The sequence below is a fragment of the Triticum dicoccoides genome, chromosome 2A (genome assembly GCF_002162155.2).
Source record: "Triticum dicoccoides isolate Atlit2015 ecotype Zavitan chromosome 2A, WEW_v2.0, whole genome shotgun sequence".
In the NCBI taxonomy this organism is placed as follows: domain Eukaryota; kingdom Viridiplantae; phylum Streptophyta; class Magnoliopsida; order Poales; family Poaceae; genus Triticum; species Triticum dicoccoides.
In genome coordinates, this window is record NC_041382.1 from 71,284,987 (window position 1) to 71,298,481 (window position 13,495).

Genomic DNA, 13,495 nt, shown 5'->3' on the forward strand with positions numbered 1-13,495 from the left:
CCACCTACCGCCGCTCCCCGCCCGCGCCCGCCAAATGTCGGACGACGGCGGCGCCGGCGAGCCGCTCAGCGGCGACCAGAAGCGGGAGATCGCCGTCTGGTTCCTCGCCAACGCCCCCACCGGCGAGATCCACTACGTCGCCAAGGGTAACCCCCCGCCCGCCTCCCTCCATTCGATCCCCAGTTACGCGCCCGTAATTCCGGCGAGCCGTGTGTGTGTTTCGCCCGTGCCGTCTGTTTGACTCCTCGCCTGTTCGAATGCGCGCAGATGTGCGGGCGTTGCTGGGGGACGACGCCGCGTACGAGGCCGCGGCCGCCGAGGCCTACCCGGAGTACAACAAGACGCACCTCGTCTCCCTCGAGCTCCCAGACCGCAGCGGCGATGTGAGCATCTCTCTCTCTCTCTCTCCCTTCAGAGCTGTCGTACAGTGCCGAATTACTTTGGAAGTGATAACTTGTGTGTGCCATAGTTCTTAAACCAGCGGCTAAGACTCCACGAATCTGGCTCTCAGGCTATCTTTCGGATTTATTTTTAATTTGCTAGGCTTGTGGAACTGAACAACTGTACTGTACTGTAGGCCGAGTTGAGGATAGGAACATTTGGGGTAGTTTCTCTCTCTGACCACATGATAATTATAGTAGGAGCATTTCCGCTGGATGGGCCACTGTTCTTTTTGTGTCAATTTCCCTTCCATGAAGGGAGTATAATGCTTGAAGTGTCCCTGTCGGCCGAATGTTCAATTTTAATTGTGTGATACATACCTGCAGATAATCATCACAACTTATGGGGAGATTGACAGGAACAACTATCTGGACCCTAGGACCGCACAAATTGCTACCGTGGACCATGTTAAGCAGGTATCATTGAATAATGTGCTTGATACCGCTCACGACAATTTAGCTTTATTATGCCTATTCTTACAATATTTTAACACGCCAGAAAATGTACAGCAAACCACTGTACAAATAATCACTCATCTTAGAGAGTAGTGTATTTAGCAATTGCGTATCTGCAGTAAGCATGGCTTGCATCTTGACCTTAATGGTCTTACCATTCTTATACTTTTGAGTTTTGACGAATGGCCCAGGTTCATTTATGGTTTAGCAGTGTTCACTCAGTTTGCAATTTACGCTGTTGCGAAACCACTTATTTCATGTTGAACATGTCACATGGATGTAATATAGTGTATAACTCAACATACTTTAGCTCTGAGCCAAGCTCTGCATGTAAATAATCCACTCTCTCTGTTGCTGGTTTATATTTTTACTGAGGAATTGATCTGGGCAATGATACTGAAATAATCATATGTTTCAAACCAAATGGATTTGCTGGACTTGAATTGAATGGGTTTCTTATGATACTTGAAATAGCTCAAAAAAGCAGAAACATGAAAAATGACTTCTCCAATATATTTCAAAATTGCAGTGGCCTTTATCTATTAACCCTTACATCAAACACCACTACCAGCAGAACTATGCTTTGCAGGCTAATATTACCCGCCTCCACAAATTTGGATATGGGATTTCATTCTCCTTTCTTATTGTCATTAAATATGAGAATTCTTACCTTAAGTTAATTCATTTTGTTTCGTGTTTATGTTTAGACTTGTACAAAATTGAGGCCTGCTACAGATGAGGAGCTTCCGTCAGGATATATTGAAGAATTTAGGTATGTTATCTCTGCTACTTTTCATTGCCCATATTACATAGTCAGTGAATAAACCATACTTATTTACTTGAGACAGGAGTGCTATAGATTATGAAGTGTCCAAATATGTTGGTGAAGCTTATCCAAAAGGTGTTTCTGCCGTTTATTGTACCAATGGAAAGGATCTAGAGGAACCAGGAGCTGATTTTGGTTTGGCAGTAGTTATTTCTGCTGCTAGACGAAGCCCACGGAACTTTTGGTATGTTCTCTTTTCTGACTTTTTTGTTACCTTGCTGTTATTATAAGGAAATTACCTTGTTTATGCACCTATAGATCAGTGACTTTAGTTTGGATTATAATGCCTGTTTTCAGTTCCTCCTCTTTATAGTGTCTCTAGAGGCTTTAGTTTTTATCTTTGTATCCTTATATTTCTCTTTCAGTATGCAACTTTTGATTGTATATTTACCACTCTCTTGTTTCTTGCCTCCCACTAGTAACTAATCATTTGGTGTGTGGCTATGCTGTTTATCACCTGCTTATAATACATTATTATATGTTTAATTGTACTTTCTTACTTAAAGATTTAGTGCTTGTGCTATATCTGAACATTTGTTTCACAGAATACGTCACTAGAACACTTGAAGTATGTTCCTTATAGGTTTGATCTTCGTATCATTTAGTGTCTGTCTGATGGAGGCAACTTAATATTGTGTCATCCAGCAATGGCAGCTGGCGTTCCATTTGGACTTTGGAATTCAGTTATGCGTTTCAACTTGTAGAAATTAAAGGAAAGATACAGGTTAGCTGTTTTACTTAGCTGAAGCTAAAATCATGGTTAAATAATGTCACTGCAAGTAAAATTAGTAACTTCTGTATTTTAAAGATTACTTGTATGGTCACCAGGTAGATGCTCATTATTTTGAAGAGGGAAATGTGCAGCTGGATACTGATGTTGATCGCAAGGACTCCACAATAATGCAGGTTAGTGAATGGAATAATTTTGAGCCCTACATATTGTAGTGATTTTTTTTTGAGAAAAGTATACTTTTCGTCCCTAAACTCTTGACAAAGTCTAAATTTAGTCCTCCAACTACGAAACCGGACAATTTGCACCCCTAACTCTCAAAACCGGACAATTTAAGTCGCTCTCCCGATTGCAAGTGGTTTCATGATGATGTGGCATGGTTTTGACCGGGTCTACGTCCACGTGGCTATCCCTGGTGGATCTCCTTCCTTCGTTCTTCTAACTCAGCTGGGCATTTTGACGAACAGTGGGCGTGCGTGCAGTCGCAGCGGCACGAGAAGGACGTGGGCGTGGAAGCCTCCGGCGAGGTGTCTCTGGTCCTGGCGACACCTGTAAGGCCGCTCCGCAATGTCGGCGTGTCGCTGGCGCGGGAGCTCATGGCGGTGGCCGACGACGCGCTCAACACCACTTGCCCGCTCCAGGCGCTCCTTCCCTCAGCTGAGTCAGCTCTCGCAATCGCTTCAGCCTACAGCCATGCCCGAGTGGATTGTGGCCGCTGCCGCGGCGAGCAGAGTGGCAGCGACAGCAGAGCTCGAGGGCGTCCTCCGGGTTGGGCATGCAGTTGGGGAACATGCCGTCGGGATCGAAAAGCCCAGACAGCGCGGCGGCGATCCGCACCGTCTCTGCGTTGGGAACCCAGCCTACGGCGAATCTTGCCCCTGCTCGGCAACTACGTCGCCGGACCCAACTGCGTCCTGGTCTGCGAGCTCCTCGAACAAGGCAGCCTCAACGACTGGCCCGCTCCCATGGCCGTTGTCTGCGAGCTCCTGATGGCCATGCATGCGTGCACGGTCGCGCCTCGGCTTTGCCGGCCACCGTCCGTCGGCTGCCAGCACCGCTACGAGCTGCTGCACCACCGTCGTCTGCCCCGTGCTCCTACCAAGTTGCTCGTCGACACACCATCTGCGCGTTGGCCAAGCTCGCCGTGCAGAGACATCGTTGGCCCTGCTGGCTGTCGCCACCGCCTCCGTGCCTTGGTCAAGCTCGCCATGCCGAACCGTCCTCGGTCATACAGGCAGCGCCGATGCGTGCAGATGGTTGATCGCCGGGAGATCTTGATGGGTGATGGCCAGGAGAGCAGTATGGACCATGCGAGCGGCACGCACAACACCTGTTCGATATTTTGTCTCGATGGAGTTAACATGACCGTTGCGTGTGTGTTTTCTTTTTCTTTCTTTTTTTGTCCGTAAAAGCTTGGCCACATGTCACTCTGGACTAGGGCTGCAAACGAGTAGAGCTCGAGCGAGTTGGAGTTGGCTCAGCTCAACTCATATGAAAATTCGAGCGAGCTCAAACTAAGTGAAGCTCATGATTGAGTTGTAGAACATGCCTCGTGCTCAGCTTGTAACGATCTCGAGTTGATCTCGAGCTAGTTTCGAGCAAAATGAGATGGTAAAAATTATAAATCTATGGATGAAAAAAAGAGATAAATATGCTAGGAACCTTTGCCAAAAATATAGGATATTTAACACATAGTGAACCACGTGCCATAATTAGGCCGAATTTTTCTCTGCACTTAATTAAGTTTCCATGTTCGTCGATAAATAAAATGGACAAAAATTATAGACAACATATATGGTAATAAATTATCTTATTTCCATTTAATATATGGCATGATCATGTAACATAATGATATTCCGTCGAGCTATCGAGCTAAAATCGAGCGAGCCAATATTGGCTCAAGATCGGCTCGTTTCTTGGTCGAGCTACATAAAGTGTTCAAACTCAGCTCGTTTCTTTTCTAGTCGATTTCGAGTCGAGTCAAAAAATGAGTTGATCTCGAGCGGCTCACGAGCCTCGAGCTTTTCTTGCAGCCCTACTCTGGACCGGTCAAAACCACGTTGAGTCAGCATAGATACCGCTTGAGGGACAATACTTGTCCGGTTTCAAGAGTTTGGGGTGCAAGTTGTCCGGTTTCATAGTTGAGGGACCAAATTTAAACTTCGCCAAAAATTAAAGGATGAAAAGTATACTTTTCTCTTTTTTTTTTTTGACCTCATAGTGGACATATGTTGCTTGTGTGGGCGGAAATTTGTAAGACTAACATGGTCCTTGACCTCCCCTTTCGTTTTAAAAACCTCTGATGCATAAGAAGAGGCCTAAAGCTCTGCAGCATATTTTGGCTCGAAACTACGACCTTGGCCCTCTAGGCACCCTCAATGTTCGAATTTTGGATTTGTTTTGCAGAACTTGGTGTTTTATCACCTTAAACATGGCCTACCATTAAGTCTCTTCTCAGGCTCTGAAGCTCTATTTTGGTTGTTGTATCACTGCTTTAGTATTCTTTGCTTGTATAGTTGGACCCACAGTGCAGCCATTATAAATTTTAGGTAAACTTTATTCCATTCTTCGATAATATTGTTTTCTCGAAAACTCCTGCACATGCAAGTCGGTATGTGTTCATTTATTTGTATCCAAGAAACTTAGAAATATTATCTTCACTTTACCAAGTCACTATATTGGTGCAAACTGCTCCAACACAAACCTAAGCTTTATGCAAACTTTTTTCTGGGAAATGATGAACCTATGGCATATTTCCTCTCCCAGATTTTACTTTGCTGGATTGTGTAGATAGAAATGACAGTTGCAAGTTCACCTCATGACTAGCATGTAAGAGAGAAAGCGTGGGTGGGGCATAGTTACTCTTTTCCTTCCTAGTTATTTTCTTTTGTATCTGGCTGTGGAGTTTGTGTGCTGCACTATTCACATTTCAAGAGGGCAGGCCTGGCTGTGAAGTCCTCCCACTTGTGCCAAGAGGTCCTGGGTTCGAACCAGCCTCTCTGCATTGCACTTTGCAGGGGTAAGACTAGGTTCCAATTATCCCTCCCCAGACCCCGCCTTGTGTGGGAGCTTCTATGCACTGGGTCTGTCCTTTTCTTTATGTGTACTCCCTCTGTCCCAAAATAATTGAAGTTCTAGTTTTTTCCTAAGTCAAACTTGCTTAAGTTTGACTACCTCTATTGAAAAATGTGCAGAGATCTACAACAGCAAATACACATAATACGAAAATATATGTCTTAAAGAATTTTAAGAGACTAATTTGGTGTTCTAAGTGTTAATATATTTTTGTATAGACTGGGTCAAAAAATTAAACAATTTTGACTTTGGGCAAATCCAGAACTTCAATTATTTTGGAACGGAGGTAGTAGTATCTTTGTGTCATTCACCCATTGATGTGCCATCTGATCTAAATTTGTTGTGCTGCCTTGAGTATGCTTTTTGGATATTTAGTCATGGTGCCACCTTCAATATCCCTATTTGCTTTCTTTGTCCATTTTATTATATCAACGCCAGGTTTAAAATTTTAAACATGCCTCTGATGTTATATTACTTATGTTTCAGTCACCTGAAGACACTGCACACACAGTTGCTAACATCATTCGGCATCACGAGTCCGAGTATTTTTCATCTCTCGAGGTTGGAACCTTTCTGTTCTCTACTTAATCTCCCAAGATGCTAACACAGTGAATAATGCTATTTACACATTTCTGCACACAGGAATCATACTTGAATCTCTCCGACGCAACGTTCAAGGTACGCCGAGGCATCAGTAAACAATCTGGCATTAAACAGGATAGTCGCAACGCTCGGATTACTGCACTTATCTTTTCATGTCCCCTGTTTCACTCCATGTTTTGTCTCGTGCACAGGATCTTCGGAGGAAACTTCCGGTTACCCGCACCCTTTTCCCATGGCATAACACGCATGCCATCACCCTCACGCGGGACCTCGCCAAAGAGCTAGGGATAGGGAAAGGAAGCCATGTCACTAGGTAGCTTCGTGTGGAATTTTTATCTCCATGCAATTTGCTGTTCTGTAGGCCGTACAATTCTTATCCTGTATAATCAGCAGTTTTCTTCTTTCGGTTACTGTGGTTTCACATAGCGGTGTAAATCAAGAGCTTGACCTTTCTTTTGTGGAGAAATCGCATCGCCAGAATATATGTTCGTTCATTCAGATTCTGACTTGCCTCATTTGATGTGAGATGTTTGTATTTGGCCTCCAAATCAAACGCATGTGTCCCTTGTGCCTTTTGAGATGACCCGAAACAGATTTTATCATCTGCTATGTACATAATGTACAACTGACAAGAGATGGTGCAGAACTCTTGAAACATTCTTTGAAATTCTTACAATCGTCTCTAGGACGAAGGTTTATCATGTATACCCTCATGGTATGTTTGGTACTAGTGCCCAAGTTTGCCCTACCAAAAATCTGTCTAGCCTAAATTTCAGTCAAGATTTTATTTGCCTATGAGTTGTCCAATATTTTTTTTTGCAAAAAATAAGAGAGAAAAAACTGGAGTGAACACTCTTACATTAACATGTCCAAAGACATACCATATTCTCTTATAGAAATACTAAGTATACAACATAGACATGCGAACCACATGAATGTACTCATACATCATCTACCGAAGGTTGGATTACGAAGAAGATTGATCAAGTAACCACAAACACACCTTGTTGTCAACGGAAACATACCTAGTATTTGATCCCTGACGGGGCTAGGGATACAACAACCCTGCTAACTATCTTTTTTGAGGAAACCCTGTTAACTGCCCATGTTAAATTACATTTTAGTCAACGGTCTCAACTTTTCAACTCAAGCGAAGAGAGTAGGCAAACGCGATCAATCAATTTTTTTGTTGAGAGGTAATCAATTAATAATTACCTGAGCAAGTGTCAAAAAATATTTAATTTCCAGAGCAGGCCTTTTCGGCCCATATTATGCGCGAGCCTCCTAACGGTCAAAATTGCCCAGGCACAGATCGTGCAGCCCAAGGCCCATAAATACCTATAAACCCCCAAAACGACTTCTCTTCTCCTTCCTCTCCGCCGCCTCCCCACCGCAAACCCCGACCAGCCCTAGGGTTCGCCGCCATGGTAAGTCCCCTCCGTCTTCCTCCCACCGCCGTCCTCCCTCCGCCGTCCGCCCCGCTGCCGATTCGTCCCGTCCCGAGCTCGCCCCCCCTGCTCCGCTTGCTTTCTGACTGCTCTACGATGTTCTCGCCTCGAATTTTGCGCTGATTTTCTCCGCGCTCGATTTCCCTGCAGCCTCAGGGAGATTACATAGAGCTTCACCAGAAGCGCCATGGCCGGCGCATGGACTACGAGGAGCGCAAGCGCAAGAAGGAGGCGCGCGCGGTCAAGAAGAACTCCAAGGATGCCCGCAAGGTGCTTGCCCGATGCGACCCCTCTTTCGTATCCCATGTAGTATGTTTCTGCGCGTTTCTGTTGCTGATGCGTGTGTGGTTTTGTCTGTCGCAGTTGCTCGGTGCCAAGGGCAAGAGGTTCGCCAAGAAGCGGTATGCCGAGAAGGCGCAGATGAAGAAGACGTAAGTGCTCTGTGTAATGTTTCTGAATGACTGCTTGCTGCTGCTCCAGTTGGTACTTGCCTAGAACTAGGAGATATGATGATTGTTCGCTGTCGCAGTCGTAGTAGATTTTTTTAGAGACGAAGGGGGCAACAACCGCCGTCCCATTTAGGTAGAAGATCAGTGACACGAATAGGAGACACTCCAGCATCAAGGATGTTTTCCTCGTGATGTAGAATCAGCGTATGTGATTGCGGTTGTGTGGGCCTTACTCACAATTGTTGTTCATGCAGCCTGAAAATGCATGACGAGTCTTCTTCCCGGCAGAAGGTTGATGATGATGTTGAGGAGGGCGCCATTCCTTCGTATCTGCTGGATCGTGATCCGACACAGCGCGCCAAGGTGCATACGTACCCTGTTCCTACCGCCTGCCGTGATACAGACCTTTCTTATCGCACCAGTTGCTGATTTATCGTCAATTGTAGGTTCTCAGCAACACAATTAAGCAAAAGAGGAAGGAAAAGGCTGGCAAATGGGATGTTCCTTTGCCAAAGGTATTTCTCAGTTCAAACTGCTGTTGTTTGCCTGCTTCAAAATCAGTGGGTTCCCACTTGGCTAAATATTGCCACGCTTCATCTTCTTGCAGGTCAGACCTGTTGCTGAAGAAGAGATGTTCAAAGTTCTACGCACTGGCAAGCGGAAAAGTAAGTCATGATGAGATCTATTAGGCAACCTAGATTACAGTTTGTAATCTGCATATGTCGTGCATTTCATATACAGGAATTGCATAAGTTTGTAATTCCTTGGCGGTTGCTAGCCCATTTTTTTGCTTCGGAGTGCTTTCCTAAAAGTGAATGTGCTGCAACTGAATTCTGCTCACTTCTGTTTTTGGTCTGAAGTTGCTTTTAACATTCGGTGAACAATGCACTGACTACATATAACTATTTCTTCTCCACTGAACCGAATAATTTAGCTGGTAAATTTTCCTTGTGCAGCCAAGCAGTGGAAGAGAATGGTAACTAAAGCCACCTTTGTTGGCCCTGGATTTACAAGGAAGCCACCAAAGTACGAGAGGTTCATCCGGCCTACTGGTCTGCGTTTCACCAAGGCTCATGTGACTCACCCTGAACTGAAATGTACGTTCAACCTCGACATAATTTCGGTGAAGAAAAACCCAAATGGTCCAATGTACACTTCTCTTGGTGTTATGACGAGGGGAACAATTATTGAGGTATGCAAAGCAAACCTTATCTCCACTGCAATAGTATTGTAGCTAATATACTTTCCCCCCTATCAATGCTTACAGTAATGATGCTTGTCATTGTTCTTTGATTTATTTTCCTGTTGGTACTTACAATAATAAATCTTCACTCAGGTGAATGTAAGTGAACTTGGTCTCGTAACCCCTGCTGGAAAAGTTGTTTGGGGTAAGTCATCCGTGGAAAAGCTCAGCTCCTTTTGCCCTTCCCTGTGCCTTAAGCCATGTTCCATAAACCAATGTTTCTTGTCTGTGCAGGCAAATACGCACAGGTTACGAATAACCCGGAGAACGATGGATGTATCAATGCTGTCTTGCTCGTGTGAAGCTTTGATACAATTCTGGTCAAGACGGCGAGTCTGCTGTTTGTATCCGGTCTAACAAGGGCAATTTTGTCGGCGTTGCAGTTCGTGCTTGTCTTTGGAATAGACCCACTTTCTAGTGTAATGTCAAGGTGGAATAGTCTTCTTCCCTTACTGTAACCTGCTGTAAAATTTGAGCTATAGATCCGGCAAATACTTGAATGGAAGTCCCACCTGTCTCTGTTTTCCTTGCTCATATTACGTTGTGGGTTGGCTTATTTCTACGATTCATCCTCCAGTAATACAAAAATATCATGCTGCAGCCGAGTGTGTTGCGATTCTCATCTTGGGATCACCCACTCTACAATGTAGTACCAGGGGGTGACAGTGCTTCCCCCTTGACGTAACCTGCTTTACAATTTGAACTATAAAAACAATCAAATCCTTGACGTAACCTGCTTTACAATTTCAACTATAAAAACAATCAAATCCTTGAATAAAAGATCCTCCGCATATCTTTTGGATCATCTTGTTTCTGACTATACTTGAATAATGCAACATGCTACTAATAATTTATCACTGCAAATTGGTGATGCAGCAGCATAGTCGTAAGAGGACCCATAGCTTTTGTTGTTCTGAAACGAGTACGAACGCAATTCAAGTGCCTTGTTCACTCGAGATACAACCTACGTTACTTGTTGATACAGGCACAACTAGGTACAACCTTGATTCTTTTCACAATATATAAACACTGGTTCCCCCGAATGCCACAACCAAATGAATTTCTGATGAACTCCATCAAACAAACATGTCATGCGTGCGATAGATTAACTGCTTCCTCGAGTGCTACATCTGTACATTCAATCAAATAAGCATCTGAAGCCGTCTTGGAGATGAACACCTGAACTATACAGGATACTTGCCACCAAATCACTGATGCTTTCCTGGATCTCGAGTGAGTGCATCTTGTAAAAAATGGTACATTTGGTGTTCCCTTCCCAGAGATGAAATCACACGGTGAAGGCAATGATCCTATGGATGGACGTCAGCAAATGAAAATCCTATCCGCTGGAGCTGTGTTGGCTGCATTCAGATAGTTGACATCGACCGCAAGCTCTCCGAAATCATCTGCAGGACCATTCAGAGAACTAACAGTTAGGTTTTTGACCTTTTAGTAAGCGTTCATGTCACAGCAGCAGGTACATTGACAAAGCATACCTTCGTATATTGTTCGTACGATCTGAACATAGTCACGTATCATATCTTGATAAATAATTCCATCTGGATGTGCATCCAAGACGACTAGCACCCCTGTATGATTGCAAAATTGTCCACGAAATGTCAGTTCGTATGTGCAAAACAGGAAGAAGTTCTGCGATCTCTTAAACAGGAACAAGGCGGAAACATGGACAACTTCGAGTACTCAGTAGCCTGTATCAGCATACCTGGTGCTAACCAAACTTTATTATCACTGGATGGCAATGGAGCTAACCAAAGGATATTACGTAAATTCATGGAATCATCATAGGGTACATCAGATTCTGTCAAGATAGTGAATTTTTTAATCAAATGCAAACACACAGTGCAAGGAAATTTTTGATTTAGAGTTCATATGCATCTGACTAAATCATACCAGCCTGGCAATATCCCAAATTGTAAGGGAACAATTTCTTGTCGAATGCTGGATATTCTTTGGCGTGGAACCTGTTTCAGAAAATAATCAACATGACAATACCTAGCAATTAACAAACTGTTACTTATACTTACCAATCTAAAGGAGTACATGATATTTCTAGTGGTATTTTAAAGACCATCTGTTAACAGAAAGAAAACACGCTCTTACTTATACGTACCAATCTAAAGGTGTAAATGCAACATTCATATATACATAATGTTTCTAGTGGTATTTTAAAGACCATCCGTTAACAGAAATATTCTTTTCACAATCCTATAATCTTAACCATAAGAAATTTGGGTAGAACTTACAGAATCCCAAGCCTTCCTGTACCAGATGCCAGGAAAAGATGCCCGTGGAATAAATCATAACGAGTCAGTGAAACATTTAATCCAACTGATGGTCCTCGCGCAGCAATCAATTCAAACAGAAATGCAAAGTATGAATTGATGTCCTGATCATAACACAAACATGTAAACAATGCCGGACATACAAGTAAAAGGAACGCCGGCTAAAAGTTGAGCCAAACACGGACCTCATCAGCAAAGCGTCTTCCATACGGTGTTCTTGTGAGGTGGCATTTGCTCTTCTTCGTTCCCTCAATATCAGGCACCTAACGAGGATACCGTGGTAGATTTTGTTAGGAAAAGAAAGAACATACTGCGGGCATTGGTAGATAAACTTGTGACTCTCCATTAGTGTACCAGTTTACTCCACAGAAGCTAGTTTTTTCCCACAATCAATCACTCACAAACCTTATAAAGTAAAACAAAAACACATCTCGAAATCCAATATGCAATATGTAGTGCCTATCCGAAGTATGTACATGACATAAAACAACATCCTTATCCAGATCATCTAAACCAAACTGAATTCTCCACTAGAAACTCACTTCATAACAGTATCCCACATTTTGATCAATGATCATGCAAAATCAAAATGAATTATCACCAGACGAATGAACCATTTCCCTTCTAACCAATGCCTGCTCTCGTGCCCCTCAGGATCTCAAATTCCATCGCCCCCAAACCTTCCGAGACCCTAAACGGTGCAAAATTCCACGCCTCTGGGGAGCAATTGAGGAAAATGAGCACTCACCGGCAGCATGGTGGGGTCGAGCAAGCGGTGGATGGCCCCAGGGTCGCCTCCGGAGTCGACGGCGAGGAGCGCCAGCTCCAAGACCGGCGCCGGCGGCCACATCACCATCGCGTCCGCCTCGGCCGCATCGCAGCCTTCCAGGAGAACCTTCCGGGAGCCCCTCCGGGGATACGCGCTAGACACGGCGGCGGGGTTGGCCGGGGAGAGGAACCGGAGGCAGGAGCTCAGGCGCGAGGCCTCCCGGGCCGGCACCCGCGCCGCGGCGCGCGGGCCGGCGAGGACGGCGAGGAGGTCGGCGGCTACGGTCCGCGGAGAGGAGGAGGCGGCCGAGGAAGGGAGGGGAGAGGGTGAGGAGGAGACGGCGGCGAAGGAGACGCCGAGGGAGACGGCGGCGAAGGCTAGCTTGAGCGAGAGGGGAGGTGCCCTGAACCGGAAGCGTTCCATCCCCTACTCCAACGGGTTGAGCTGTAGTGTGGACTACTCCAACTGCTTTTGCTTCTTGAGAAAATCCACCCCGCAGACCACAGTACGCACAGGACATGCAGCCAACACTTAAATCAAACGGTGGAGCAGTGCTGTTGCCGTGCATCACAAGGCGCGATCGTGAAAAACGACGACCCTCAAAGTTCAGCACAAAATGAACTCATTTTAAAAATATTTCACAAAATGATCCTTTCTACACGCCGCCGGGCCCGGGGTGTCATGCTAGTCATCATAACACCCTGGTCAAGTGCGCCATTCAAGGCGCTGATCTACCACGCCGACATCGACGATTGTTGGGCCCATATGTTGGCGCATGACGCCCTAGGCAGGGGCGCTATGCGCCTATGCCAATAGACATGACACCCTAGGCCGGGGAGCCATGTCCCTTCACAAAAAAAAAAAAAACAGAGTCAGCGTGATTCGCTGCATACCCGAGCCAGAGGGCTCATTCTATATTCATGTCTTCTCTCACCCTGCTCGTCGCCCTTCTCCTCCCTCCAAATTCATGGTGAAGAAGTATGGATCGAGGGGAAAACTGGTGGATCTTCTTCCCTCCCAATCCTTAAGGTATTCCCCCAACTTTCCTTTCTTTTTATTGGTTTTTTTTTTGCATTGAGCCCATGTGTAGAAACCCTAGTTCATCCCTTTTTTTCAAAATTTGTTGATATTGGCGCCTGTCTTAGAAATGTAT

General features: G+C 45.0%; 3 protein-coding genes across 4 annotated transcripts; 2 read left to right on the plus strand and 1 right to left on the minus strand.

The window, feature by feature from the left end:
* The first annotated feature begins 6 nt into the window (after nucleotides 1–6).
* LOC119353348 (F-actin-capping protein subunit alpha) lies at nucleotides 7–6,633 on the plus strand. Of its 2 annotated transcripts, XM_037619949.1 has the most exons (11): nucleotides 7–146; nucleotides 268–383; nucleotides 768–857; nucleotides 1,604–1,668; nucleotides 1,745–1,906; nucleotides 2,368–2,446; nucleotides 2,551–2,628; nucleotides 4,859–5,001; nucleotides 6,014–6,088; nucleotides 6,170–6,205; nucleotides 6,322–6,457. In XM_037619949.1, exons 1-10 carry the CDS (start codon nucleotides 35–37, stop codon nucleotides 6,180–6,182), a joined length of 933 nt encoding a protein of 310 aa, XP_037475846.1. In that variant the 5' UTR covers nucleotides 7–34; the 3' UTR covers nucleotides 6,183–6,205; nucleotides 6,322–6,457. The 2 variants fall into 2 exon arrangements, with proteins under 2 accessions (XP_037475846.1, XP_037475845.1); XM_037619948.1 differs by lacking the exon at nucleotides 4,859–5,001 and having other exon boundaries at nucleotides 6,322–6,633.
* Nucleotides 6,634–7,468: 835 nt separating this feature from the next.
* Nucleotides 7,469–9,826, plus strand: LOC119353349 (ribosome biogenesis protein NSA2 homolog). The gene is made up of 9 exons (XM_037619950.1): nucleotides 7,469–7,557; nucleotides 7,729–7,848; nucleotides 7,942–8,009; nucleotides 8,282–8,390; nucleotides 8,474–8,542; nucleotides 8,635–8,692; nucleotides 8,984–9,219; nucleotides 9,364–9,415; nucleotides 9,505–9,826. Exons 1-9 carry the CDS (start codon nucleotides 7,555–7,557, stop codon nucleotides 9,570–9,572), a joined length of 783 nt encoding a protein of 260 aa, XP_037475847.1. The 5' UTR covers nucleotides 7,469–7,554; the 3' UTR covers nucleotides 9,573–9,826.
* A 272-nt stretch (nucleotides 9,827–10,098) lies between these two features.
* Nucleotides 10,099–12,803, minus strand: LOC119353350. Its single transcript, XM_037619951.1, has 7 exons — nucleotides 12,322–12,803; nucleotides 11,759–11,836; nucleotides 11,535–11,677; nucleotides 11,182–11,252; nucleotides 10,994–11,089; nucleotides 10,767–10,859; nucleotides 10,099–10,676 (listed from the first exon to the last, which is right to left on the minus strand). The coding sequence occupies exons 1-7, from the start codon at nucleotides 12,763–12,765 to the stop codon at nucleotides 10,594–10,596; spliced, it is 1,008 nt and encodes a 335-aa protein (XP_037475848.1). The 5' UTR covers nucleotides 12,766–12,803; the 3' UTR covers nucleotides 10,099–10,593.
* Between the last annotated feature and the right edge of the window lie 692 nt (nucleotides 12,804–13,495).

Coding starts and splice junctions, on each gene's coding strand:
- LOC119353350 (XM_037619951.1), bottom strand. CDS start 12,765: ATGGAACGCTTCCGGTTCAGGGCACCTCCCCTCTCGCTCAAGCTAGCC. Junction 11,837..12,321: donor TCGACCCCACCATGCTGCCG/GTGAGTGCTCAT, acceptor TATCCTCGTTAG/GTGCCTGATATTGAGGGAAC. Junction 10,860..10,993: donor TAAAGTTTGGTTAGCACCAG/GTATGCTGATAC, acceptor GCAATCATACAG/GGGTGCTAGTCGTCTTGGAT.
- LOC119353348 (XM_037619948.1), top strand. CDS start 35: ATGTCGGACGACGGCGGCGCCGGCGAGCCGCTCAGCGGCGACCAGAAG. Junction 1,669..1,744: donor GGATATATTGAAGAATTTAG/GTATGTTATCTC, acceptor TACTTGAGACAG/GAGTGCTATAGATTATGAAG. Junction 6,206..6,321: donor TCTCCGACGCAACGTTCAAG/GTACGCCGAGGC, acceptor TCTCGTGCACAG/GATCTTCGGAGGAAACTTCC.
- LOC119353349 (XM_037619950.1), top strand. Junction 7,849..7,941: donor ACTCCAAGGATGCCCGCAAG/GTGCTTGCCCGA, acceptor TGTCTGTCGCAG/TTGCTCGGTGCCAAGGGCAA. Junction 8,391..8,473: donor ATCCGACACAGCGCGCCAAG/GTGCATACGTAC, acceptor CGTCAATTGTAG/GTTCTCAGCAACACAATTAA.